This window comes from Anabas testudineus, chromosome 13 (genome assembly GCF_900324465.2).
Source record: "Anabas testudineus chromosome 13, fAnaTes1.2, whole genome shotgun sequence".
NCBI classification, from domain to species: domain Eukaryota; kingdom Metazoa; phylum Chordata; class Actinopteri; order Anabantiformes; family Anabantidae; genus Anabas; species Anabas testudineus.
This window is the reverse complement of record NC_046622.1, coordinates 6,159,139-6,185,924: the sequence shown is the minus strand read 5'-3', so window position 1 is coordinate 6,185,924 and position 26,786 is coordinate 6,159,139. Positions and strand designations below refer to the sequence as shown.

General features: G+C 40.0%; 3 protein-coding genes across 13 annotated transcripts in view; all 3 read left to right on the top strand.

Moving 5' to 3' along the window:
* The window catches only part of LOC113172977 (protein furry homolog), a 39,732-nt gene extending 28,719 nt beyond the window's left edge, over positions 1-11,013 (top strand). For 6 of the 10 annotated variants that reach the window (XM_026376147.1, XM_026376136.1, XM_026376176.1 and 3 more), the window contains exons 42-62: positions 104-291; positions 370-464; positions 548-1,128; positions 1,232-1,329; positions 1,413-1,583; positions 1,681-1,821; positions 2,298-2,477; positions 3,241-3,405; positions 3,603-3,677; positions 3,783-3,953; positions 4,192-4,200; positions 5,577-5,777; positions 6,004-6,147; positions 6,926-7,089; positions 7,164-7,371; positions 7,664-7,813; positions 7,905-8,003; positions 8,097-8,180; positions 9,083-9,193; positions 9,302-9,507; positions 9,608-11,013. In XM_026376147.1, the coding sequence (XP_026231932.1) occupies positions 104-291; positions 370-464; positions 548-1,128; positions 1,232-1,329; positions 1,413-1,583; positions 1,681-1,821; positions 2,298-2,477; positions 3,241-3,405; positions 3,603-3,677; positions 3,783-3,953; positions 4,192-4,200; positions 5,577-5,777; positions 6,004-6,147; positions 6,926-7,089; positions 7,164-7,371; positions 7,664-7,813; positions 7,905-8,003; positions 8,097-8,180; positions 9,083-9,193; positions 9,302-9,507; positions 9,608-9,866 (3,500 nt within the window). In that variant the 3' untranslated portion in view covers positions 9,867-11,013. Of the gene's footprint in view, positions 1-103; positions 292-369; positions 465-547; positions 1,129-1,231; positions 1,330-1,412; positions 1,584-1,680; positions 1,822-2,297; positions 2,478-3,240; positions 3,406-3,602; positions 3,678-3,782; positions 3,954-4,191; positions 4,201-5,576; positions 5,778-6,003; positions 6,785-6,925; positions 7,090-7,163; positions 7,372-7,663; positions 7,814-7,904; positions 8,004-8,096; positions 8,181-8,432; positions 8,566-9,082; positions 9,194-9,301; positions 9,508-9,607 lie in introns of those variants that run through there. The other 4 variants (XM_026376157.1, XM_026376203.1, XR_003299801.1 and 1 more) reach the window with 3 other exon arrangements.
* A 542-nt stretch (positions 11,014-11,555) lies between these two features.
* On the top strand, positions 11,556-18,349 carry LOC113170706 (breast cancer type 2 susceptibility protein-like). Its single transcript, XM_026372915.1, has 11 exons — positions 11,556-11,700; positions 12,086-12,184; positions 12,498-12,731; positions 12,867-12,930; positions 13,208-13,260; positions 13,351-13,379; positions 13,463-13,574; positions 13,658-13,713; positions 13,898-13,988; positions 14,141-14,785; positions 14,907-18,349. Exons 2-11 carry the CDS (start codon positions 12,130-12,132, stop codon positions 18,347-18,349), a joined length of 4,782 nt encoding a protein of 1,593 aa, XP_026228700.1. The 5' UTR covers positions 11,556-11,700; positions 12,086-12,129.
* Positions 18,281-26,728, top strand: brca2 (BRCA2 DNA repair associated). 2 transcript variants are annotated; one of them, XM_026376293.1, is made up of 17 exons: positions 18,281-21,064; positions 21,296-21,394; positions 21,505-21,574; positions 21,655-22,145; positions 22,232-22,422; positions 22,557-22,744; positions 22,914-23,084; positions 23,232-23,604; positions 23,686-23,841; positions 23,922-24,069; positions 24,144-24,256; positions 24,354-24,546; positions 24,685-24,851; positions 24,938-25,076; positions 25,154-25,410; positions 25,753-25,875; positions 25,979-26,728. In XM_026376293.1, the coding sequence occupies exons 1-17, from the start codon at positions 18,403-18,405 to the stop codon at positions 26,336-26,338; spliced, it is 5,901 nt and encodes a 1,966-aa protein (XP_026232078.1). In that variant the 5' UTR covers positions 18,281-18,402; the 3' UTR covers positions 26,339-26,728. The 2 variants fall into 2 exon arrangements, with proteins under 2 accessions (XP_026232078.1, XP_026232069.1); XM_026376284.1 differs by having other exon boundaries at positions 24,354-24,549.
* The last annotated feature ends 58 nt before the right edge of the window (positions 26,729-26,786 follow it).

Here is a 26,786-nt window from a genome sequence, read left to right as displayed (position 1 = left end):
ATCTCTATAAATAATTATCAAATAATTATAATACATAACCATGTCATCAGCACTCAATAATCCTGATTTTCAATTTGCATCCTCTTCTCGCTGCTCTTATTAGATTTCCACCTGGAGCAGCAACTCAGTGACGTGGCACTGCAGACGGCCTTGTGCAGTTCATCGCGCCACTACGCTGGCCGTTCCTTCCAGGTGTTTCGAGCCCTCCATCAGCCCATCTCCGCCCGTGGTGTGTCTGACCTGCTCTCAAGGCTTGTGGAAGTTGTTGGTGAACATGGAGAAGAAGTGCAGGTTAGTGTGTATGTGTTAGTGCACGTGTACTAGAGCTGAAAATGAATACAATACAATCCTGTCTTTTTTTTCTTGAAGGGTTATGTGTTGGAAGTATTACTCACACTGGAATCTGTGGTGGATAACTTGGCTGAATGTCTCAAGAACAATGATCTCATGGCTATGTTGACAAGGTTTGTGTCTTCTCCACATGTAATTATGTTTAAAGAATTTATTTTTGGCTACTTAAACTTATTTTTTATTTGTTGAATTCCAGAGCCTCTTCTCCAGATTTCGTGACCAGTTTCAAGCTACTGTCCAACAGGAAGAGCACAGGTCAGCTCAATCTTAGAAGAGAAGAGGGGAGCAGGCATCAGAGAAGCTCTTCTGTGCCCAAGAAGTTTGGAGAGGCGGACAGGTGGTCTGATCCACCTCGCAGTGCTACGCTGGACCGTATCCAAGCCTGTGAACAGCAGGTTTTGTTAACAAAGACGCGCAGCTCGTCTTCATCCAAAGACAACATCACTGACCCAACGAACATCAACCACCCCAGTAACCTGCTGGCCACCATCTTCTGGGTGGCAGTGTCCCTGATGGAGTCAGACTTTGAGTTTGAGTATCAGATGGCATTGAGACTGTTGAACAAAGTGCTGAGCCACATGTCACTAGACAAACAGGAGAACAGGGAGAAGCTGGAGAAGCTACAGAATCAGCTTAAATGGAGCACCTTTACAGGGCTACAGCAGCAGCTCCTGAAAGGCTTCACCTCCATGCCTACCACTGACCTCACGCTCCAGCTCTTCTGCCAGCTCACGCCTGTGTCACGAGTGCCTGTAGTGGACACATCGCAAGCCATAGGTGCACTTAAATAAGTTACATATCAGTGAGCTGCCATCCACAGGATTTGTCAACATGAAGAGTTTTATGTGGAAAATTGAATTCATTTGTCTGTATTCAATAGGTTTCCCCTTAAATGTTCTCTGCCTGCTCCCACATCTCGTGCAGAACTTTGATGGCCCCACACAGTTCTGTCAAGAGGCTGCTGAGAGGATAGCTCAGGTTTGGCTCTATTAACATTTCTATCTTTTTAACTACTTACACATAATTATATTATTTTAAGCTGATGTTTTTTTTGTTTGTAGGTATGCCTTGAGGAGAAGAACGCCAAGCTCTCCAACCTAGCTCATGTCATGACTTTGTATAAAACACACTCGTATACACGGGACTGCTTTTCTTGGGTCAACGTGGTGTGTCGATATCTTCACGAAGCCTTCTCAGATATGACCCTCAACCTGGTCACTTATATGGCAGAGGTTTGTGCAGAGTCAGCTGATCATGAAGTTAAGAAGTTGTGCAGTATAAAATAAAGTATACAAATAATTTGATTGCTGTTTAATTCTGTTGTAACAGCTGTTGGAGAAAGGTCTCCCCAGTATGCAACAGACAATTTTGCAAATCATCTACAGCCTCCTGAGTCACATGGACCTGAGTGGAATTCAAGCCAAACCCTTCAACGTGGAGGTGCTCAAGACAATTGAAAAATTTGTCCAGGTGAGAAAAGGAAAATATTTACATCTGCATATGTCTCTTATTTTAAATATGCACTAGTTACACATTAACTAATAGTTTTTTTTAGTTATGCACAGTGTAGGTTTGTGGTAATTTTCACAGAGAAACACGGTTAAGTTATATGTGATACAGTAAGAGTCTTAGTAAGTTCCTTGTTCCTTTTGCAATTGTTCATGCGGAAAAAAGGAAAGTGTGTGTAGACACACCCAAACTATAAACAGTCTGCCTTTCTGCCCCAGGCTATGCCTCTATTTACTCTCACACTGGATTCATTTTCTCTTACCTTCCCATCATAAGGCATCTGTCAAAACACTTTGGTTTCCACACATAGAACCATAATACATTAAAACACACAAATCACACCTGTGTTTGTTTCTAAACATGTGGTTTTGTTGCTTCTTGTCTGTGTTTCTGGGTGAATGCGTGTGTATGTGTGTGTGTATTTGTGCTGAACATAGACTGCCCATTGGAGGGAAGCGCTGAATATCTTAAAGCTCGTGGTTTCTCGATCGGCCAGTTTGGTTCAGCCTTCATCTCTGCAAAGCGACTTCTCCTATGAAGACATCAGCCGCGTCTGGGACCGTTCCTCTAAGGCCCTGCCTGGGAAAACCCTGGATTTCCACTTTGACATATCTGAGGTTAGAGATGCTTTCTCTGAATTTATTTTAATGAATGTGAAAGTTCCTGGTTTAAAGGTCTCTGAAGCATGAGGAGAGCTTAATGCTGGTGTGTTTGCACTTGTATTATTTCCTGCATTTTCCAGGGTGTGGTGCTTGTTGAGGTTGTACGGAACATTTTAAAGCTTTTGGGGAAGGAAACATCTCTCCCCCTTCCTTAAAGCTGATTCTTCTCTTTGACCAAACCCCTCGAGATTAGCTTGAAAGCTCAAAAGGTAAACACAATTAGCCAAGCGGTGCAGAGCTGGAAAGTGATGTCAAAGATATGAAGTGGGGAACGTGTGGGAACTGAACAGGGAGCTATTTGTGAAGTTCATGAATAGCAGGAAATGATGTCAGCTCTTTGCTGCCGTCCTTTCTATGTGACTCATTGAGCTCTAGTAAGCAGCCAACGCTGTGTGTATTTAAACTTGAGACTCACTGGACAAACCACTCATATTTCTTAAAACATCCAGATATTTTTAGACTGACAAGTAAAACAGAGGAAATTGTTTTTTTCTTATCCCTCAGTTGAGGCACATATTTCTGATGTTAAGTGGAATAAACCCTATGAACCTTGATTTTTATAAAAAATAAGTCAGCCACTGACATTGTCAAAGTCTGGAAGAAGCAGGAGCTGCGATGAAGCCTGACCCATGGATTGACTAAGACCAGAAGGACTTTCTCTTCGTCACATTTTTCCTGACTCACCGATGTTTCTGTTTGTTTGTGTCCATGCTGCTAGACACCAGTGATTGGTCGGCGTTTTGATGACCTACAGCGCTCTCCAGGCCACGATGTGAAGAGCAGGACCACAGCTGTAACCCACAGCACTTCCTCTACCTCCTCTGGATCCACTTCCAACAATGTCCTGGTGCCGGTCAGCTGGAAGAGGCCTCAGTCGTCACAGGTGAGCAGTTCTTTCCATGAGTGAATCCAAAACAATGCAGTGTGATCACAATGCAATGAGATCTAAGAGATCGTAGTAGGAGGTTGTGACTTGCTTAATCCCATAAGTGCTTCACATGTTATTAATAAGTGTAAATGAGCTGTGATGTGGTTCGTGTTAAATTGAATTGTGACATGTCTTTCTTACGTCATCTGCAGAAAAGAACACGGGAGAAACTAGTGAATGTGTTGTCTTTGTGTGGACAAGAAGTGGGGCTCACAAAAAATCCTTCAGTAAGTTCCACTTATTTAGAGCTGTGCTATTAATGTCATCTCTCCAGGCCCAGTTTATTGTCATGCATTAAAAAATGTATCCATGTTTTTATATTGCCATTTTAGGTGATTTTCTCCAGTTGTGGAGAGTTGGACCTCATGGAGCACCAGCCTAGCCTGGTGTCCTCTGATGATGGGACTCGGGAACCAGACATCACGGATGACACTACCTCGGAGCAGCAGTTCAGAGTGTTCAGAGACTTTGACTTCCTGGATGTGGAACTTGAAGATGGGGAGGTGAGTGTCCAGTCTGCAGGTCTTTTAAAACAGTGATTAGGAAAATTCTCATTACTGCTTCTCACCTCCTCTCACATTTGCTGAACACCAACATAGTCAAACGTGTCACATGTCTGCTTGTCTGCTGTCGCATGAAGTATTTTTTTCTACTTAGAGCTCTTATACTGTGTCGGGTCAGGTCTGCCTGCTCTGTGTAATAAGGTTTCTTTTTTCTGTTTCTTCTGTCTGTGCTATCTAGGAGCTCCAGGTATGTCTTTTAGCGATGTTACATTTTTACTTTGAGTGTTTGCTTGTGCAGATAATTTAGCAAACAGCCACACTGATGACAAAGCAAATGTGTATGCATGCTATGTAATTTACAGCCAAGATTCTGCAGTGTTCCCATAGTGTAAGAGAGATAATTCACTGAAAGCAGTGAAGACATATTTCTTATGTTATAGAAGTCACAGAGGATTATTGGTCTTTAATCATTACAGTATGAGCCACCAGTGAAACTTAAAGCATCTTTAACCAGGATATTGATTTTTATGTTTATTTTATCTTCAGTTAATATGAATATATTATTTTAGATACAGCCTCTCTATATGCAAATACTATATAGTCATAGCTTGTACATTATGCATGTTTACTTTATTTACAACGGAGTTGCATGTTTTGATCTGTGTGCGGTTTTCCTTGATACAAACTGAACATCTGTGAAACCTGTTTATTTTTTCCAGTAGAAGCTTTTCTCATCAGCATCACACTGAAATCACTATTTATACAAACCTAACACTTAGTTACACACATGCATTAATTCTACTGTGTATACTTTATATTTCTGTTGCCATTAAATAGAACCAACATCTTTAACCTTGCTGAAGTCAATTACACAGAGAATAAATTCCTGCCGATTCCATTATTGTTTACATTATCAAAGCTGTAACATTATTGCTTTCTATAAGTGGTTAAATACACTGAACAGCATCACTCATATTGCATTGTTTAGTCATGGGTACCTCAGTAATTACTACTTAGTCAAGCTAAAAATACACTAACATCTTTGCATATTAAGAAAATTGATGCTGTTGAAATAATACACTTATAAAATTTCCTCTGTGTGACAAGAACTGCCGATTTTGCACACTGGAACACAGTGTCAGCTTTCTCTGTGCGCCTGCTGAAATTTAACACAGTCTAAAAACGAAATAACTACTATGGCCAACAGAAGTAAAACACAGTTTTAGAACTGAATGGAAACACAGCAAGTGAAATGGCCTGACGGGGGGTGCAGAAACAACAATGACCACAAACTTTGGTTTTGATCTGAGATGTTTGGTTTTCTTTTAGAAAAATGCAATGTTGAGGCTTTGCTGGTAGATATCAAGCTTTAGGGGAAAGTTGACTGACATCTTACAAATTATATCCAGTTGAAAAGTCACAGGTATGGAATCACAATACTGTGTCAGGATCCAGTATTTCTTGGGAAATGGTGGAGCCACCTCCTTCAACCTGCACTGCATGGTTGTGTGAATGATTATATGTAGCACAGTAGTGTATCTGTGTGTGTGCATGTGTTTGATAGAAAACAAACTGTGCTTAACATATTGCTATTTGGTAACTTAAAGTTATTTTCTCTTGCAGGGTGAGACTATGGACAACTTCAACTGGGGTGTGCGTAGACGCTCCATGGATAGTCTGGATCCAAGTGAGCTGCAGCCCCTAGAGGAGAGTCAGCTGTCCAGCAGTATGCCCAGCCTCAGCAAGATCACTCACGAAGACTCAGACGAATCATCTGAGGAGGATTCCCTCACTGCCAGCCAGATACTCTCCCACTCACAGCTTGTACGTTCACAGGCCCATAACTTAAAGACATAATGGAAGAAAAACGTAAAAAAAAAAAAAACTATATAACAAAAAAAACTAAATACAGTACAATACTTATTTAACCACAATTCTAAGAGAAATCATCAATTAAGGACATTTAAAGGACAAACTTTAAGCTTTTCTTCCACTGCATCATCCTACTGTACTGTATATATATATTGAGTTTTACTTTGTCTCTTTTCAGACTGTCAGCCTGTCTCCAACAGCAGAGATTAGTCACACGGACTCCTCCTCCACCTTTTTTGATACAACTTCAGCTGACTCAACTCCTCTGAACACCAAAAATCCTAGTTTCGATGTCCAACTACCAGAGGACTCGAAGCAACGGGTGAATAAGGGATTCAGAGTGTCTGAGATTCTGGGGAATACTAACTCCTATCGCAGTTCCATACTAGAGTTCTTTACTAATTTTGCAAAATAGGAGCTGTTTTAATTCACCTTGTCTTGGGAAATGTCTTGGATGTTATGTTTGCTTTTGGTTTAGTCTGCGTTAAGTGTTATTTTCTGGTTTCCTGGCATCAGAGTAGAGCATGAGCTTTTCATTAATTATTAATCAATTAGTGTTGTAGTGTGCTAAAGGAGAATGAGCTAAAACCTTCAAGCAGGTAATGCTTTGGGCTTTGGGATAGTTTGTTGCCTCACTTAAATGTTGCAGGAGGTTGTCTGAGGATGTTAGGGGGTTGTAGCCAACAATAGATAAAAGCTTTTCTCTGTCTGTGTCTGTCTGTCGTCTGTTTAAGGCAATGTGTATACCTATTGCTTCTGTGTGGGTGGCTCTAAGCAACAACTAAAAACTCTTGGCATGTGGGATTTCAAGGAAGGTTTACACATTGCCTGACCCAAAACACGAGTGTGCTGAATTAAATCACTTGTAATAAAATAAATTGGCGCAATTCATGCACACTAAATGTCCAAAAAAATAAAAGAAAACACCACAAGGAGTGTCCATAGGGTGCCGTGGCAAGGTTAGTTTTATCCCTTTTCCAAATTATGTTTGATAATTTAACTATAACAGAGGGAAGACATGTCACATGCCTCAGTGTTGTTTCACGACTTGAGTATTTTTTGCCAAACATTTTACAAAGCTTTTGTTTTTTTTTTGTTAGCATGAGGTGTCACAAGAAGATGAAGACACCAGTGTCCACGAGGACGACATCTCTCTGTCCATCATTGAGCTGCCCCCTGACTTTCAATACAGTGACAGTTTGACAGTGGACATGGTTCACAGTGATTTTAAAGGAGACCTGGAACTTGTAAGGTGTTTACCCAGGTATGTGCTCACATCTTTCCTTAATACACAAGTTACATAAACATTATGATACTAATAAGTTCATGTCCACCCAGTCTCACTGAGGAGGAGAGAGATGACATGCTGGAGTTGCGTTCATCCCCGCCACCGTCACCCTTCTTCTCCGCCATCCTCGCAGCTTTCCAACCAGCTGTATGTGATGATGCAGAAGAGGCTTGGCGAAGTCACATCAACCAGCTTGTGTCTGACTCAGATGGATCCTGTGCCGTCTACACGTTCCATGTGTTTTCATCATTATTCCAGGTATTCTACCCATAACCCTCCATTACTTGTGTGTCTGGTCCAAATGAATAATAAAGCTGAAAAGATAACATGATTAGTTAACTGGCTGAACTTTTAGAGAAAGAGGCTGTCTGTCAGAAGAGGTCTTACTAATTACAAAGAGAAGGCAGGGCGCAGATGCCGTTCATTAACCTGATGCTGTTCACTTCACTGACCAAAGCTGACAGGTTAGATTGTAAGTCACCTGGAGTGACCCTCACATTGTTACAGTTATAAATCCTGTCTTTTTGGCTTTTTCTGGGGGGCTTTGCAGAATATCCAGACCAAATTTTGTTCCTTGACCTGCGATGCTGTGAGTTATCTCGGCGATGGACTGAGGGGATTAGGATCAAAGTTTTTGAGGTCTTCTCAGATGCTGACAACTTGCTCAGAATGCCCAACAATATTTATTGATGCCGACACAGTGAGTAGCATGACAGTTTCAAATGCTCCAGTAGAATGACAGCTTAGTGGCAGTTGAACACATTCATTAAAATAACTAACTTTGATTCCAGATTATGTCTCACGGACTCCTGGAAAAAATGAGATTCAGCGTGTTGGAACTTCAAGAGTATTTTGACACTTACAACAACAGAAAGGAGGCAGCTCTCACTGTGAGGAGAACTAAAATGTTGTGCTTTTGTGTTTTATCACCTGAATGTTGTCTATTTGCTGTTTTTTGATTATGTTGTCTCTGGTGCCTACAGTGGTTGACCAACTGTAAGGCCACCTTTCGTAGAAATGCTGGAGACACAGCGATAATATGTCAACCAGCAGAGCATGATGAAAAGGTAACAACAACTCGTGATTTTTGTAAACTGTACTGATTTATTGACAAAAACAAAACTGAAAATACTAAGGATTCCAGTTTCACTGACTTTTCATACTGTACTCTCTGTGCTATGGTTACTCTGTGATACTGTAGCTCTGTGAGTGTTACCTCTAATTTTCTCACCCTATATACAGTAAATATCACGTTTCTGACAACCTTGAGTTGCTGCACGTCACATTGTTTAGCTCATATGCAATGTGATCATTTTCAGCTCTGCTGGGCATGAGAGCAAGTTCTCTTAATCTAGCAGTAAACAATACACTCACTTCATAACTGAGGAAAGGAAACAACAAAATGGAAAGTTTTAAAGCTCAATACTTAATGGCCAAGAGAGTCCCACAAAAGTGAGTGCATTTGTGCTAGTTAACAGGCAAAATAGTTAAAGTGGCTTGGCTTGTTTTACTTGGCTTTTGAATTATTTCTAGGGGATTACGAGCCCTTCTTTCACCTCTAATTTAAACATGCATCGACTCTCACTTTTCGTCTCCTGTGCATGCCAATGAAATCGCCTGTGCTAATGCTTTTTATCTACTTTTAAATATAAATGGGGACAAATGGCCTGCCCTTCTTTTGATTCTCTTCGTTTTCCTCACTTCTTGTCTTTCCTGTAACATGCTTGCTTTGTAGCAAATGGAATCTCTGGCTGTAAGTTGGACAAGGCTTTCTCTTTGTTGATTGAAATGGTCTTTTCTATTTATTTACTGAATTCAGCAAACAGATTATTTTGAAGTCTTTTGTATATTTGCTAATAAACTATGTGAGTTTATTATCTGCCAAATACAGACCTCCTAAATATCCATTAAAAGAATATATCCAATATGAGTTCATTTTTGCAAATAGGCACTTTTCTCTTGCTTTCAGCAACTGGAGCTCTGTCAAAGACTCTACAAACTCCACTTTCAGCTGTTACTGCTTTTTCAGTCATACTGTAAACTGATCGAACAGGTCCACGCAATAAGCTCTGTTCCTGAGGTAGGTACAGTGCATCATGCATTTGCTTTTCATCCCACTTTGGTAGCATGACACCTTCTGTCTAACCCATGTACTTGCTCACAAATATTAATCTTTCTCCATCTTTAGCTGACGAATATGTCCAGAGAGCTAAACGAGTTGAAGAGCAACCTGAGGGTAGCAGCAGCTTCAGTGACCAATGATGAGATTGCTGCCTGTGAGAGCGCCTGCTCTGAGCCAACCTTTAGCTCCTCTGAGGCTGCTGTGCAGGCCATCCTAGACGGTCTGAAGAACAATGAGTTTTCAGTGGCCATTCGCTATATTCGCGAGTGCAGGTGAGAAGAGTGGAATGGTTGTTTTCCTGTTTGTGAGGAATTTTTATTTAAAGAAAATTAGCCACAATTATTAAATGAATGTGTTATTTTTAAATTTCAGAAAAACATGGCCTAATGACATCTTTGGCAGCCACCCTGAGGATGAGATCCAGACTTTACTGAATATCTACTTCAGACATCAAACTTTGGGTCAAAGAGGGACTTTTGCTCTGGTGGGCTCAAAGCAGGACCTGACAGACATCTCTATCAAACTCATGGAACTTAATGGAGAGATTCGGGACATGATCAGACGAGCCCAAGGCTCCCGAGCTATCACAGCTTTCCTCCCAGATTCCAGGATTTCAGGCTCAACTCTCTGATGCCACTCTCTGCCACTGTGTGAAGCCAGGACCAGCGCTGCACCCTATGCCATGCCCACCCTTTGGTCCTGTCTGGGGTTGCTGCTAAGATCTCAGTGGTTAACAAGCACTTCTCTCTCTAATAGGAATAACCAAAAACATCCTTCTGTTAATGCTTATTCTTATTGAGCACAATCCGATCTTCAGATGTGCAACATTACTCTTTTTAGACAGATAAGTGTCCGTTGCAAAGAAACTTTGACTTTTATTGCACTAATAATAGAAATGGTCACAAAGAAACCACTTGCTATTGAGGTCAACAACTTTCACATTTAACCAATGACATACCAAAGCTAAGAAATTCAATTTTATTTGTGTTGTTTCAGTTGTCAAGGGAATTGTGCAATCTTTCACAGAAGTGGAAAATCTTTACTGTATCTGAAAGAATGTATTTAAGTATCATAACATTAAAAAAACAGAATATTATTATTAGGGAAAAGGGAGGACGTGTTGAGTCTTTTGCGTGTTTTTTGTGTGTGGGCCGGTTTGTGTGTGTGGAGGTGTGTTGTGTGTGGGTGCTCGAGCGTGTGAGTCAAATATGACATGGAATTATGAATATTGAATATTATGAATAATGATTTCTGGAAGTTGTTCAAATTAAACTACTCTTGACATGTTGCGACTCGACTGTCCCCCGAGCCTACATGCTGCTGTGTGGGTTATCTGTTACTTAAAACATCTTACTGTACCTTTAACTGTGCAGCTTTCAGCAGTTAGGAGAGTTATTTATATTATTTGCAAGAGAACATGTTTTTATTGGGCTAGATTTAAAGAAAAAAACTATTTAGTTTCATCTTTTAAACCTGCCAAGCTTGCAAAATCGATGTACTATAAAGTGTAATAGAAATGTTTATGAACAAATGCAGAAACTATTTTAACTGAATAATTGTACATAGTGCAATGGGGACGTTTAGAGTCATAAGATTGTATTTTTATGAACTTAACAATTTGAATTGCAGGAAGAGTGAAACAGATAACATACTTGCAAAGCTTCCAGAAAACAGTTGGCATAGCCACTGGCCTTGTAAATACTACTGCCTTTGCAATGTACTGTACTTTGGTGTTCCGTATACTTATGTAACAATAAAAATAAAACTTACATTTATTACCTGTGGTTTCATTTTGTGATTATATTATTATGTGCATTCTTATTAATGTTACTTCTGTTAGTTTTGAGGGTATGCAGACAAAGAAGTCTACATACAGTGGAAGTTCAAGACTCCTTTTCTTCTTTCTTAATTTCTTCAGTTTTTAGTCTGTTAGAGTTATATACACTAATTTATGAGCATTGTGAAGTGTACAAAATAGTCAGATTTCAGAATCTGTAATTCAGGAAACAGATGGTTTGAATGTTTATCATAAGAACATATGTGGATAACTTGTGGATAAAATGAAAATGGATTAGTACTAAATGTGCATGCATTTCCCCAAACCTGTACACAATAGTTAGTATAGTGTAGAATAATAATAGATAATAGCACAATTACAACCCACATTGTTATTCTAATATCTACAAATTAAATCACCTCTATTTTGTAAAATGAAAGACTCATCTGGACATCCGGTTAAATTTAAACGTGACTCTTATTTCGAAGTCCTGTTGATTTCCGGTGTGGAGCGCGCGAGGTTTGTTTTCGTAACAGGGGCAAACAAGCTAGCTGCTAGCTGCTAGCAGACTGACTCGTAAATATCCAACTTCTCTTTCATTATAAACCACAGTGTTATGGTCTGTTGACAGTGATTTGTCAAGAGTTTCATTGGGGTATGGAAGATAATACTCTTGCACATCGTCATGGTAAGTCGGAGTAATTTCAAAACCATTTACTTTGCCGTGTTGTTTCTATTTTGTAAACGTGTAAACCTGTGTGAACTGTTGAATTTATGGATTTTGTGAAAAGTGTCAACCAACAATATTATTCAGAGTTGGTAACTGCAGTAAATGTAACTTCAGCTAACGTCACATCAACAACCTACCCTAAATTGTTTTATGTAAAGTTTAATGTAGCTAACCTGTAACATAAGCTAATGTAGCAACGTTAGCTAATGTGCTCTGTGTGCAGTGGCAGGAAGCAGCAGCAGAGTGTTGAGGTCCTGAGAAAAGTTTCTCCTCATTGAGATTTGACGTAACTTTTGTCAGCTTACATGAGGTTTTGCTTTTACACTGAGCTCTGTCTCCTCAGGCGAACTACACAACAAACTGTGAGAGTTACACAAGTCATCCGGAATGGATTTGAGCTCAGAAAACATGTATGACACATATAAAGATGAAATTTGGAAAGGTAAGCCAACAGTCATGTCATTTTGCAAAGTAATATATTTTCTAACTTTTAACACCTGCTCTAACTCAAGTATGACACTAAAGTGACATTACATAACTTCTCTGGTGTAATTACAAAAACAAATCTGCACACAAACACAAATATTGTACTTTTACTGTACATTACATTACAGAAGTGTGGCTTGCTCATTCAAATGTATAATAACCAGATAAAACTTATTGTGCTCACTCAAAACTAACAGCATCATTCATGTTCAGTATCTTAGATTTTGAATGCTAGTGACAGTGAAACTATTTATAATTTCTCAATTTAGAGCTGGGACCACTGGACCCCGATTGGTTTGATGTGCTGACATCTCAAATGTTCACTAATGAGGAAAATGGCCCTGATCAAGAGGACCTGTGTGCAAACCAAGAAGGAAACTTTAAAACACCTTTTGACAAAACTGCAGTAGACAGTCAATTTTTCTCAACTCCCAAAGTTTTCAGACACAGTCGAGTTTTGTCACCTGAACCCGATGATGACCGATCCTTTACTAATGAACAAGGTAATGTTTAATTAAAGTTTGACTGTTAGTGTATTTATGCATTAACACGGTAAACGTTTCTTGCACACTACATAAACTCATGCTAAATGCTAAGCTCTTTTGAGGTTGTATCTAAAAATGACATTTCTACATCAGAAAAAGATCCTTTGCCATGGACAGCAACACAAAGTCCTTATTTATTTCGGATGTCAAAAGAGGGGTGAGTATAACAACTTTTAGAGTTGGCTGTCTCAACCAAATTTGTAGTATGATTGTTTTTTTTTATACTATGCATTCATTTTTAAATATTTATTTTTCCAATCTCATCAGTCAGAGAGAGTTTTTCTTAAGTGATTTGTCTTTAAGTTGGATGGTTTCATATGTCATTCATTGTATTGTAAAAGCTGTTCAAAAAATGTTGATTTTAGCTTAACCAAGTAGAACACTTTTTTTGTTATGACATTTATTACAGTTTTTGCCTCTTTTATTCTTTTTAGGGTCACAGGTGCAAAATATGGAGGTTTGCAGTCTCAAAGTCAGGACAGCTTTGGTGAGAATTTCTGAATTTCTTTTTGACATATAATTTAAATACTAATTCAGTCCTCTCTTGTAAATGTATTTGCTTTTTTCATTTGTCCAGATTTGCTGCAAACCCCTCAAAAATCAGCAGTAAGTATATTAAATATAATACCAACATTTATTTCAGCAAATTGCAGTATTTGACAGTGAAGTAACTTCACCTATTCACACAGGTCAGCTATGCCAAGCAAATATCTGAAAGTCTCGGTGCACAGATACATCCTGATATATCATGGACTAGTTCTCTGAATACCCCTCCAGCAGTGCCATCTACCCTTATTTTATGTAAGAAAATTACATGATTGCTTTTTTTTTAATCTGTATATAAAATTGAGATAAAATTAAAGCATCTTTTATCAATGTTTCAGCTAAAACTGATGAGAGTCCCTGCCCAGTGACTGTGTCTGCAGACAAAAGTATTGTTGTGAGTACATTGTTCAGCCCAAACATAGAACAGACATGGATTTATCTCAAATGTCAAATGATGGCATTTACTTTATGTCACTGTCAGAAAAGCTTTTATTTCCTGTACTTGTGTAAGAAATCACAAATATATGTAGAATATTTAATTGATTCTGAAACTAATTTAACTTGCTTTCCTTTCCCAGTTTGTACGGAAGCTTTTTCCTTCTCTTTCAAATGCATCCAGAGTTGGAGCATTGTCACCCAAACACACTGACGTGCCCGCCCTTGAAAAAGGTATTGAAATTTTTCATTTTGCTAAATGGCTATGTAAGATGATGCACTAGTTCTTAGTATTAATTAAATGGTTGCATTTCACAGATTCAATTATGTTTGGATAAATTTAGGCTCTGAATTCATTAGACTGATTGTTGGTCTGTAATCAACAGGTGTTGTTTCCCCTGAGGCTGATCACAATCCAGAGCCCCAGGACTCCCCGCAGAGTTCACTGGATCAGAGTGGTGGGGTTTGGAGACAGAAGCTTCCAGATGCTATTGAGGATGGAGAAATTCGCAGCACAGTAGCAAGTGTTCTTGATGGGGCTGAAAACGTCCTTTCTATATTTTTCACCAACAGTAGTTCAGCACTGAGAAAAGTGAAGACTGAAAGAAATAAGAGAAAGCAAATCATTCAGACAAAAGAAAATGACTGCAGTGCTGAAGACATCTCAGCAACAAAGAACATTTCATCCAGTACACAGAGAACAGAGGATCAGGATCCTGGCAAATGTTTCTCATCCCCAGTGGGGCAAACTGGAGTTACTGGAATTAGCCAATGGTCTCCATTGAGTTTATCTGAAATTGCTCCCTGTACTATGGATACTTCGTGCCAAGATAAACCTGCTACACAATTGGAAAACAAATCAAATGTAAAACACCTGCAGAATGGTGCTGATTCTGGCCAGGTACTCGGGCCACCTTTTACACACTCAGGATTAACTAAGAAAAAGAGAAAGTTTATTTACACAGTTGGCACACAAGGAAAAGAAACGCAGTCCCAGAAGAGGATCTCATCTCAGAGGATTCCAGATTTAGGTAAAACAATTCTCATGCATGTAAATGCATTCACATAAATTACTAATATTTTTATATTTTATTTTGTACAATATGGTGCAAAGTCATTGACCATTTTTACTTTTTTTTTTTTTTTTTTTAGGACATGAAGTGAGCGTTGGCAGTGTTAAGGCGAGGTTGGAGAAAACCCAAGATAAAGCAGACTGTTGCAGTTTTGGAGAGAGTGAGATGCAAAAACAGGACAATTTCACTGAAGAGAATCGTCCTCCTTCTCTACAAGCAAAAGTCCACGATCTTGACATGTCGCAGCTTTGCAGAGATTTTGCTGAAGACTTCAGTCAAATATCAGACCTCAGTAAAGTGAGCAAATTACCAGAGGATCCTGCTCAAAATAACTTTTCTCCATCAGCTTGTTTATCAGCCTTGAAACAAGCTAAGCAAAAAGCAAGGCAAGCAAACCTTCACTGGAACTTTGATGGCTTCAGTAACAGACATGCTTCTGCCACTGATACAAATTCCTCAATCAATGATGGCACAATGAGTGATAGTGGATTCCAATCTACTGTTGCGGATACCACATCAATTGTTTTCCCCAGCTCAAAGAACAATAGTCAATGTCAATCTGGCTTCAAAGCGGGTACCCACAGGACTGCGTCTTTATCTACAAATAAAGGAAATGCAAACACACATTTGGACCAGATTTTACAAGAAACTGATGCATATCTGTGCAATGCAATCAAGGAAAGCCAAACACTGGATTCTGGCACAAAGAGTGAGTTGCACAAAGAGAGCAACAACACACAACTTCCCAGCAGTTTAAAAGGAACTGTTGAAAACATTAATTGCAATCTACAAAATGGTCAACTTAGTGGCAGTCTCCCAAAAGAAACAATAGCTTCTCTTCCTTCCATCCATGCTTCAGGATTTAAAACAGCCTCAAATAAGGGGATACATATGTCCTTAGCCAACCTGGAGAGAGCCAAGCATCTCTTTCAGGAGAATGAAGCTGAAAAGACTTTTAGTGATCAGCCCACCATAAATGCCTGTGACACTAAAGATGAAATTACCTTGAGCCATGGATCAGTGAAAAATACAACCTCCAGTTCAAGCCAGCTGCAGTCATCAAGTGAAAAATTTGGAAGTGTCACTTGCCAGTTAACAGCTTCACAAAAAGCTGATGTGACAGAACTGTGTACTCTCTTGGAAGAGGCAGATAGCCAGTTTGAATTCACACAGTTCAAAACTGCAAAGTTAAAACCGCATTGTCAAGATAACCCCATCTCGCTCCAAAAAGCTGACAAAGAACTTGACCCTGATTTTCTTACAGGCATAGATTTTGATGATAGCTTTAATTCAGAGGCTGAAAAGCACATGGAAATAGCTGCAATGTCTGACAAGATTGCCTCAACAAATTGTGAAACATCTATGGTCACTAGTGAATCTACAGGTGTCTTGGTGTCACTTGCCGTGAAAACAGAGAACTCCTCTGCTGAAGATGTGTTTTACCCTTCAGATCATATTTCTGAAGGCACTAGTAGTACTGTGTCAGCTGAACCCAAAACTCTTGCCAGAACTGAGCATAGTGAAATAAACAAACAGGAGAACAAAAATCCTTTAATACTTGCTGTGGGATTTAAAACTGCACAAGGAAATATTTTGACAGTTTCAAAGAAGTGTCTCAGCAAAGCTAAAGCTTTGTTTGCAGATATAGAGAATAGTCTGGAACATCAAAAATCACCAGAAAAGCAAAGTAGTGACATTGATGCTAAAACTGAGCAGGCACAGATCACAGGAATGTCAAATGATGTTGCCAAAAGTTTTAAAAACAGGGGAATGGACTTCAGTGGATTTCACATGGACACTGGGAAAGATATGCAAGAGGTGGATGCACCCTTTAAAGACTGCAGTGCTTTGGACAGTAACACTAACATGTCAGTAAAACATAGAACTAGCACAGAAATCTTCCCTGGAAGTGTAAATCATAAGAAAAGACATCCAGAATTAAAAAATGTGCAAAATGTTAAAGCAAACGTTTCTGAAGAACCAATCAGAGAATTAAAAGAAAATTCTGGACCAGCTGCACACCATTCAAACTTGGTGCAGCCTCGTGTAAATATTCACAGTGTTGGTTTTGAGAACACCCCAGCTTTAACAAATGCAGTTTCTTTCAGTGAAAACCAGCCTTTGACTGTAAAGACACTTTCTTCTTCTTCATGCACAACATTAAAGGATACTGACTCTTTTGCCATCAATGAATTGAGCAACGATTGTGCATTCGATGCAGCCAATGGGAAGAATATATTTGTGTCAGTGGATGCAGTGAAAAAAGCAGAGAGTCTTTTGAATGAAATTCATACACTTGGAGAGAGAGACAAACAGCTGAAAGAGAAAGGAGATGCTTTAAGACCAGGTCATCACACTAATCAAATTCAGGTTGCACCATCTAGAAATGGCGGATTTCAGACTGCCAGTGGCAAAGGAGTTGTCATTTCAACTGCTGCACTCAAGAAAGCAAAGTCATTGTTAAATGACTTTAATGCTGTTGAGGATAATATCAGTGAAAAACCAGCACAGTCCAAGATGCTAATTCCTTGTCCTCAATCCAGGAATAGTGGATTTCAAGCAGCCAGTGGTAAACCTGTGGCACCTTCAGCTGAGGCCCTCCAGAAGGCAAAAGCTCTCTTCAGTGACATCAGTGTGGATATTCCAGTTGTTTCAGACACAAGGAAAAGTGAAAGTTGTGGATTTGAGAACATAAACACAAAACCGAAGCACAATGAAGACACTTTGCTACCACAGAATGGTGGATTTCAGACTGCCAGTGGCAAAGGTGTTGTCATTTCAACTGCTGCACTCAAGAAAGCAAAGTCATTGTTAAATGACGTTGAAGCTGTTGAGGATAATATCAGTGAAAAACCAGCACAGTCCAAGATGCTAATTCCTTGTCCTCAATCCAGGAATAGTGGATTTCAAGCAGCCAGTGGTAAACCTGTGGCACCTTCAGCTGAGGCCCTCCAGAAGGCAAAAGCTCTCTTCAGTGACATCAGTGTGGATATTCCAGTTGTTTCAGACACAAGGAAAAGTGAAAGTTGTGGATTTGAGAACATAAACACAAAACCGAAGCACAATGAAGACACTTTGCTACCACAGAACGGTGGATTTCAGACTGCCAGTGGCAAAGGAGTTGTCATTTCAACTGCTGCACTCAAGAAAGCAAAGTCATTGTTAAATGACGTTGAAGCTGTTGAGGATAATATCAGTGAAAAACCAGCACAGTCCAAGATGCTAATTCCTTGTCCTCAATCCAGGAATAGTGGATTTCAAGCAGCCAGTGGCAAACCTGTGGCACCTTCAGCTGAGGCCCTCCAGAAGGCAAAAGCTCTCTTCAGTGACATCAGTGTGGATATTCCAGTTGTTTCAGACACAAGGAAAAGTGAAAGTTGTGGATTTGAGAACATAAACACAAAACCGAAGCACAATGAAGACACTTTGCTACCACAGAACGGTATGGTGGATTTCAGACTGCCAGTGGCAAAGGAGTTGTCATTTCAACTGCTGCACTCAAGAAAGCAAAGTCATTGTTAAATGACGTTGAAGCTGTTGAGGATAATATCAGTGAAAAACCAGCACAGTCCAAGATGCTAATTCCTTGTCCTCAATCCAGGAATAGTGGATTTCAAGCAGCCAGTGGTAAACCTGTGGCACCTTCAGCTGAGGCCCTCCAGAAGGCAAAAGCTCTCTTCAGTGACATCAGTGTGGATATTCCAGTTGTTTCAGACACAAGGAAAAGTGAAAGTTGTGGATTTGAGAACATAAACACAAAACCGAAGCACAATGAAGACACTTTGCTACCACAGAATGGTGGATTTCAGACTGCCAGTGGCAAAGGAGTTGTCATTTCAACTGCTGCACTCAAGAAAGCAAAGTCATTGTTAAATGACGTTGAAGCTGTTGAGGATAATATCAGTGAAAAACCAGCACAGTCCAAGATGCTAATTCCTTGTCCTCAATCCAGGAATAGTGGATTTCAAGCAGCCAGTGGCAAACCTGTGGCACCTTCAGCTGAGGCCCTCCAGAAGGCAAAAGCTCTCTTCAGTGACATCAGTGTGGATATTCCAGGTGTTTCAGACACAAGGAAAAGTGAAAGTTGTGGATTTGAGAACATAAACACAAAACCGAAGCACAATGAAGACACTTTGCTACCACAGAACGGTGGATTTCAGACTGCCAGTGGCAAAGGAGTTGTCATTTCAACTGCTGCACTCAAGAAAGCAAAGTCATTGTTAAATGACGTTGAAGCTGTTGAGGATAAGATCAGTGAAAAACCAGCACAGTCCAAGATGCTAATTCCTTGTCCTCAATCCAGGAATAGTGGATTTCAAGCAGCCAGTGGTAAACCTGTGGAACCTTCAGCTGAGGCCCTCCAGAAGGCAAAAGCTCTCTTCAGTGACATCAGTGTGGATATTCCAGTTGTTTCAGACACAAGGAAAAGTGAAAGTTGTGGATTTGAGAACATAAACACAAAACCGAAGCACAATGAAGACACTTTGCTACCACAGAACGGTGGATTTCAGACTGCCAGTGGCAAAGGTGTTGCTATTTCACCTGCAGCCCTAAAGAAAGCCAAAACTCTGTTAGGTAAATGTGAAGAAGGTAATGACAAAATTAGTGTAAATCCAACATATTCCAACATACCAGTCCCTGGTCCCAAATCCGGGAATAGTAGATTTCATGCAGCCAGTGGTAAACCTGTGGCACTCTCAGCTGAGGCCCTCCAGAAGGCAAAAGCTCTCTTCAGTGACATCAGTTTCAGTGGGGAGATTCCAGACACAAGGAACAGTGTCGAGACACAAGACTGTGGTGAAAAAATACACTGTGGTTTCATGACTGCAGGGGGAGCTACCGTTCATGTGTCACAAAGCAATCTGCTGAAAGCTAAAAACCTTTTAAAAGAATTTGATGAAGGTCCTGTTTCAGCAAATGTAACCCAAGCAGATACTAATGTACATCCTGAATTTAAACATGCAGAGTTTGAAAATGTGCACGTGGGACCAGTGGTAAACCATGAAAATGTTCTACATCCTGATAATGTGGAGATAAACAAAGGTGCTTATAAGAACACACCAACTTCTACTAATGCACCTTCAGCTTCTTCACGTGAGAATCCATCTGTGATGACAAGACCCCTTTCTTCCCAGATGTGCCCAACATTAAGGAACATTGGTTCCTCTGCCTTCAATGAATTCAGCAGCAGTGGTGAATTCTGTTCAGCCAGAGAGCCAGGGAATAACGTATCTGTGCCAGATGAGGTGATGACAAAGGCTAACAGTTTACTGAATGAAAGTGCAGCATTGAAGAGCAAAAATAAAAAAGAGACTTCGCCTCTGCAGAACTGTGGATTTCAGACAGCAAGCGGCAAAGGAGTTGCTATTTCTTCTACAGCCCTGAAGAAAGCTAAAACTTTGCTAAGTGAATGTGAAGTTAGTGATAAAGCTGGTGTAAAAACAGCACATTTCAAGATGCCGGGTCCTAGTCCACCACCAAAAGAAATACATTTTGGTTTTACTACTGCAGGGGGAGCAAAAGTCAATGTGTCACAGCAAAGTCTTTTGAAGGCAAATAACCTCTTGAAAGAATTTGCTGTTGGGGACTGCCATGATTCAAACTCACACTCCACAATCCCACATGACACCTCTAAGTCAGATCTAGCAAAACTGAAAGATGCGAAAACAACTTCAAATCTTAATCTCACCAATTCCAGTGTCAAGGACCTGTCTGATAAGGAAAGTGTCTCTCAGGTACTTCAGTCTTTTCCATCTCTGCAAAAGACTGATCATGCAAATGAAACTCTACGGATTCAAGATTCAAGTGCACATGATTTCATTTCAATGAAAGATGAGGCACCTACAGTTTTTCATCGTAAAGAAGGTAAAATGTCCACATCGGCAGTGGACAACTGGCATGACACTCCTTTAGAGGAAATGAAAAGTGTTTTGGACTATGAAAAAAGTAAATCAAGCTTCAATGATGGAACTAAGTCAAAGAGGACAGAAGATTCTTCATTTCTTCTACTTCAGTCACTTGACCTCAGAGGCTGTACTGAAACTCAACAGATGTTTTTTGCCCAGGAAGCTCTTGACTGCACTAAAGCTTTGTTAGAAGATGAAGGTCTAGCTGAGCAGAATCTTTCAGGGACTTTAGAAAATGTGCCACAGCAAGATTGTCAAAAGTCCAGCAAGAGACCTGTAAAGGAACAAAAAGAAAGGGGGAAAAGACCAGGAGAAGATTTAGATATGACAGGTAAGTGTGTGTGTTGTTGTTCAGGAAGAACAGTTTGTCTCTATGTTTCTTATGAGACTTTTTAAAGGACAAATTTATTTTACTGTGTCTTTACTGACTACTTATCTTCACTAGACCATTATTTTTAAATCAACTAAAAAGCATATTATTATTAACATCAAATTATAATTTTCTGATGCAAACAAGAGTATTAACCACAAATATTTGCTTCAATGTTTTGAACTATTCTAGGTCAGCCACCTCTCAAAAGGCGCTTACTGGAGGAATTTGATAGAACTGTTGATGGTCCAAGAGGTTCAACCCTTCATCCAGAAAAAAGTTGTCCAAAAGGTAAATCACCTGCAATCTGACATATTGTCTTAAGAATATATATGGTACATACATTAATACTTTGTCTTATGAGTTAAATTACTCTAAGCCTGTGTTCTTTATTATTAAAGGTATAATGAACGACAGGAGTGTTTTCAAGTACAGTGACTCTCTTCATGCAAACATCACAAAGCCACACAGGTAAGTTACCTGTAAATTTCTGTCCATGTTTTCAAGCAGCTGTCACAATTTATCAGCTCTTGTATTTCTTGGTGTTACAGGAGTGGAACAAACTATGTACAAAACGGATTACAAAAGGCGATACCAAAACAGAACTCAACTCCAGGAGACACCAGACCTGCACGTGGCAAGATGCCAGCGTTTGCTCCTCCATTCCACAAGAACACAAAGATACAGACTCTCAAGAATACAGTTGTTAGTGACAACATAAAGACACCTCTATTTATTCCTCCATTTAAAAAACAAAGAACTATTGTCCAAGAGAGTTCCTCTAAAGCCCAGCAGGAGGCCCTGCACCCCAATTCTTTTGTAACACCCGCCAACAGTAACACCTATGTACCACTGACTAAACAATCTGAAAGCACTAAAGATTCAACTGGTAATAAGAGTAAAAATGATATTCAGACAGTGACGTTGGCGGACACTACAAATGATAATCTGATGACCAATCAAAAGCTTCCTATTGGCTGTGAACCAGAGGACTCTATTACAGAGGCACTAGGTGCTGAGGACACAGTATCCAGAAATCAAGGTGCAGTCATCTTTTTGGAAGAAGTCAGTGTGATACACACTTAAATGTAACACAACAAATATTAATGATGTGTTCATGTTTTTCAGACATGTTTCAGAATCTTGAAAATGTGGAATTTGCACGAGATATGCAAGATATGAGAATCAGGAAGAAAAAGCGCCAGACTATTCGACCTTTGCCAGGCAGTTTGTTTCTAACCAAAACCTCTGGGCTGTCAAGGATCTCATTAAAAGCTGCAGTGAATGGAAAACCTCCTGCAAGATACACACAAAAACAGGCAAGACCACAGTTGTCACTGGCCTTCAGAGAATATTTTGTTAACTTGGTTAAGACATGAAACTTTTATTGTAATAGGATGATATCTGCATTATATGACCTGTGTTGTAACGTGTTCTTGTTCTTGTTTTTCAGCTGTATGGATATGGAGTCCAGCAGTATGTGTCTGAGATCACTAGTGAGACTGCAGAAAAGTTTCGCTTCAGTTTGCAACAGTTCCTCAAACATGAAGCATTTAAAGACTGTGGTGGTGTTCAGCTCGCTGATGGAGGATGGCTGATTACCAGTAATGATGGGACTGCAGGGAAGGAGGAGTTTTACAGGTATTTGTTATTTAATTTTATTTTTGGCATTTGTATCAAATTTCATAACGCCTTTGTAAATTTATTACACAGTTTGAGAAACCTGATGTATCTTGAGCATCGTAATATCTGCAAAAGCAGGGTGCAGGCAGACGGTTCTGAAGATGATTTTGTTATACACTGCCCACAGAGCATTATGTGATACCCCGGGTGTGGATCCTAAATTGATTAGTGAGGAGTGGGTATACAATCACTATCGGTGGATTGTGTGGAAACAGGCCTCCATGGAAAGATCTTTTCCAGAAACCATGGGAAGCCTCTGTCTCACCCCAGAGCAGGTGCTTCTACAACTTAAGTACAGGTATGCAAAATGTTGAAGATAGTAAAAAAAGAAAAATGCTTGCTACACTTTTCTTGTTTATATGTCTTCATTTTTTTTAAATGTTAATGTAAATCAAATGTTTGTTTTCTAAAGCTTTCAACATTTATGTTATTTTACATTTCTCAGATATGATGTAGAGGTGGACCACAGTCAAAGGCCAGCTCTGAGAAAGATCATGGAAAGGGACGATGCAGCAGCCAAAACCTTGGTTCTCTGTGTTTGCGGGATTGTCTCCATGGGTCATTCACCAAACAAAAGGAGCCGTAGTGACACCAAGACTCCACAAGGCGCAAATACCAAGGTTGAAAACCAGTCTGCTGTGGTTTGGCTGACAGATGGCTGGTACGCCATTAAAGCCCAGCTGGATGAACCTTTAACTGCCATGCTTCACAAAGGTCGACTGGCTGTTGGTGGGAAGTTGATCATCCATGGGGCTCAGCTGGTGGGGTCTCAAGATGCCTGCTCCCCTCTGGAGGCACCTGAATCACTCATGTTAAAGGTACTTGGAGGGGGAAAAACACATAGTTCAAGAAAGCTCAAGATGACATTAAGATTACAGGTTGGATGTTTCTTTTTATAGATTTGTGCCAATAGCACCAGACCTGCACGGTGGGATACTAAGCTGGGATTTTATAGAGATCCACGGCCATTCCTGCTTCCTGTTTCCTGTTTGTACAGCAATGGAGGGCCAGTAGGATGTGTGGATATTATCATACTGAGAAGCTACCCCATACAGGTGCATTGAGTCTTGCCTTGTAGCATTGCTGGCGCTCCTGTTCATTGTCCCTTTTGACTATAGCTTGTCGTATTTTTCAGTGGATGGAGAGGAAATCAGATGGAGGCATCGTGTTTCGTTCTGTTCGTGCAGAAGAGAAGGAGGCGAGACGATACAACAGCCTCCAACAAAAAGCCATGGAGACCCTTTTTGCCAAGATTCAAGCTGAGTTTGAAAGGGAAGAGAAAGGTAGGAATAACATTTTCAGGGTAGCAAGTATAGATTTAAATGGAACATGATTTCACATCAACTTTCATCTTCAGTTATTAACAAACCTCGACACAGAAGACGGACAACAAACCACCGGGACATTGCAAGTCTGCAAGATGGAGAGGAGCTGTATGAAGCAATGGGGGACGACCCAGCTTACCTTGAGGTGATGAGATATGCACTGTGCATATTTTCAACTTAATTTTACTTAAGAGTTTCAGTTGCTGACTAAACAAATGCTGTGTTTCTTGAATGTAATCTAGGCTCATTTGAGTGAAAGACAGTTGGAGACTCTACGTACCTACAGATGCTCTCTGATGGAGAAGAAACAGGCTGAACTGCAGGATAGATACCGTCGTGCTCTAGAAGCAGAGGACAGCGGAGGGAGCTGTCTGAAACGAGATGTTACACCTGTTTGGAGACTCTGCATTGCTGACTCCATTGACCAACCCAGCAGTTGTGTGTCTTAATTTGTTTTTATTTGACAAAAAAATTATTTACTTTTGCATTATAGTGGTTTCACATATTCATTTTAATATTTTTATATGCTTTTATATGTATATATATATATATTTTCTTTTATTTTTGTTTTAGTTTACCAGTTGAATCTGTGGCGACCTTCTTCAGATCTTCAGACTTTACTCAAGGAAGGCTGTCGATACAAAGTCTTTAACCTCTCCACTTCAGATGGAAAGAAACGCAGTGGGATTGAAACTATTCAGCTCACAGGGACAAAGAAAACACAGTTCCAGGACCTACAGGTACTGTAGGAGTGTTAAATCACTCTTTATTATATATACACTTAATAGATCATTGTAATGTTTTTTAATCAACATGTATTATTCAGACTTCCCAGGAATGGTTATCTGCACGTTTTCAACCAAGGGAGTCCACCAGTTTTGTGGATCTTCAAAACACAGAATTTCAGCCACTGTGTGGAGAGGTTGATCTCACTGGATATGTCATCAGTGTTATAGATGCACAGGGTGGGTGTGGTTTCTTTTTTACTTTTTTTTATTTACGTTTGACTCACCGATACTAACTAGTTGTATTTCGATCACAGGTTCCTCCCCTGCATTTTATTTGGTTGATGGGAAGCTGAACTTTGTTAAAGTGCGCTGTTTCAGCAGCTTGTCACAGTCTGGCCTGGAAGATGTTGTAAAATCCCGAGTGTTCTTGGCTCTGAGCAACCTGCACTTGAGAGGTCAGTCCACTTCTCCTACTCCTGTTGTGTATGCTGGAGATTTGACCGTCTTCTCTACAAATCCCAAGGAAGGTCATCTACAGGAATCCCTTAGCCAACTCAGGAGCCTGGTCCAGGTACAACACTAAAATCTGTATATATACATACACATACATATAAAGTGTACATAGAAGATACAAACCAATAAAATGCTTAAGTTTGTTATCAGTTTCTGGAGATAATGGGCTCATTCAAGATGATCAAGTTCTGCTCAGATTTGATCACTGGTGATCGGCACACAGTGCATGTTGGTTACCTTTCTGTCTGACTTGATCCCGACTTGCTATGATGTCATGCATGCGTAATAGATGCATACGAGGCCATGGTGACCGCAGATTTTGGAGCCAGAAGTTGTTGTTTTTTTTTCTTTTTGTTTTACATCCTTGAATACAAATCTAATTTCTGTTCTGTGTCTTCAGGGTTTCGAGAACTTTTATCAAGCTGCTGAGGAGAAGCTTTCACATTTAATCAAGTCCAATGGGCTGAGCTCCATCTCGTCTCCAGCTCTGCAACCACGTACCCCAAGACAAGACACTAAGAGTGTGAGTTTATGTATTTGCAGTGAAATCTGGAGCTGTTCAGTGCATTTTTTTTTCATAACCACTTCCTGTTTATTTAGAATCTGAGAATATGTTCTCTATATAGGTTTTGTCTCAGCAGCCAGTCAGAGGTCGTGGATTCTCCACACCAGTGAGCAGGAACGTTCCTGCAACAACTTCTTCAATGGAGAAAGACCCGAGAAGCCTGAAGCGGAGGAGGGCTCTAGACTACCTGTCTCGTATACCATCTCCACCGGGTCTCTCGTGTCTAAGCTCAATGGCGTCCCCGTGTGTAAATAAGACTTTCAACCCTCCTCGGAGGTCTGGGACAACTAGCACTTTAAAAACTGTACAGACTCCAGTTTACAAACCTGTCACTTCTCCAGTAGATGATGAATGGGTGAATGATGAGGAACTGGCAATGATAGATACTCAAGCACTATGTGATGGTGTTGTAAACACATAAAACTTGGATGACAAAAACGGCTTTTTAAAAATGTACAGTGTGAGTGAATGGAAAAGCCAAAGTCTGCATATGGCACAAATTCTTGGGTTGTTTTGTAGTCTCATGGACTACTGGATTAAAGCAGTGAAATCAGTTCAAAACATGTCATCATTTTACACTCACCCACCTTCCCTTCAGTCTTTTTTTGTCTTTAAAGGTAAGTAAGGTAAACGCATGTTCTGTTTGAACATACATAAAAAATATGTAACTGAGGGCTGATTAGAGAGTCTTCTGTGCTGGTGGTCTCTTGTGACATAACATAACATCAAACCTTATTGATTTCACAGCTGGGAACTTCACTTGTTAGCAGCTCATAGAAATGGTTAAGGTGCAAGAAAGAAATAAAAAAGAGGAATGTATTTACAACATGTGTACAAAGTATTTTAAGAATTGTGTAGTGATATTATTT

What these genes read in the sequence shown, in the direction of transcription:
- LOC113170706 (XM_026372915.1), top strand. Translation starts at nt 12,130, where the DNA reads ATGGATTTGAGCTCAGAAAACATGTATGACACATATAAAGATGAAATT. An exon ending in TCAAAGTCAGGACAGCTTTG is followed by an intron (nt 13,261 to 13,350) that starts GTGAGAATTTCT and finishes TCATTTGTCCAG; the next exon opens with ATTTGCTGCAAACCCCTCAA. An exon ending in TCAGAGGATTCCAGATTTAG is followed by an intron (nt 14,786 to 14,906) that starts GTAAAACAATTC and finishes TTTTTTTTTTAG; the next exon opens with GACATGAAGTGAGCGTTGGC.
- brca2 (XM_026376284.1), top strand. Translation starts at nt 18,403, where the DNA reads ATGCTAATTCCTTGTCCTCAATCCAGGAATAGTGGATTTCAAGCAGCC. An exon ending in GTTTGAAAGGGAAGAGAAAG is followed by an intron (nt 24,070 to 24,143) that starts GTAGGAATAACA and finishes TTTCATCTTCAG; the next exon opens with TTATTAACAAACCTCGACAC. An exon ending in CAGTGTTATAGATGCACAGG is followed by an intron (nt 25,077 to 25,153) that starts GTGGGTGTGGTT and finishes TTTCGATCACAG; the next exon opens with GTTCCTCCCCTGCATTTTAT.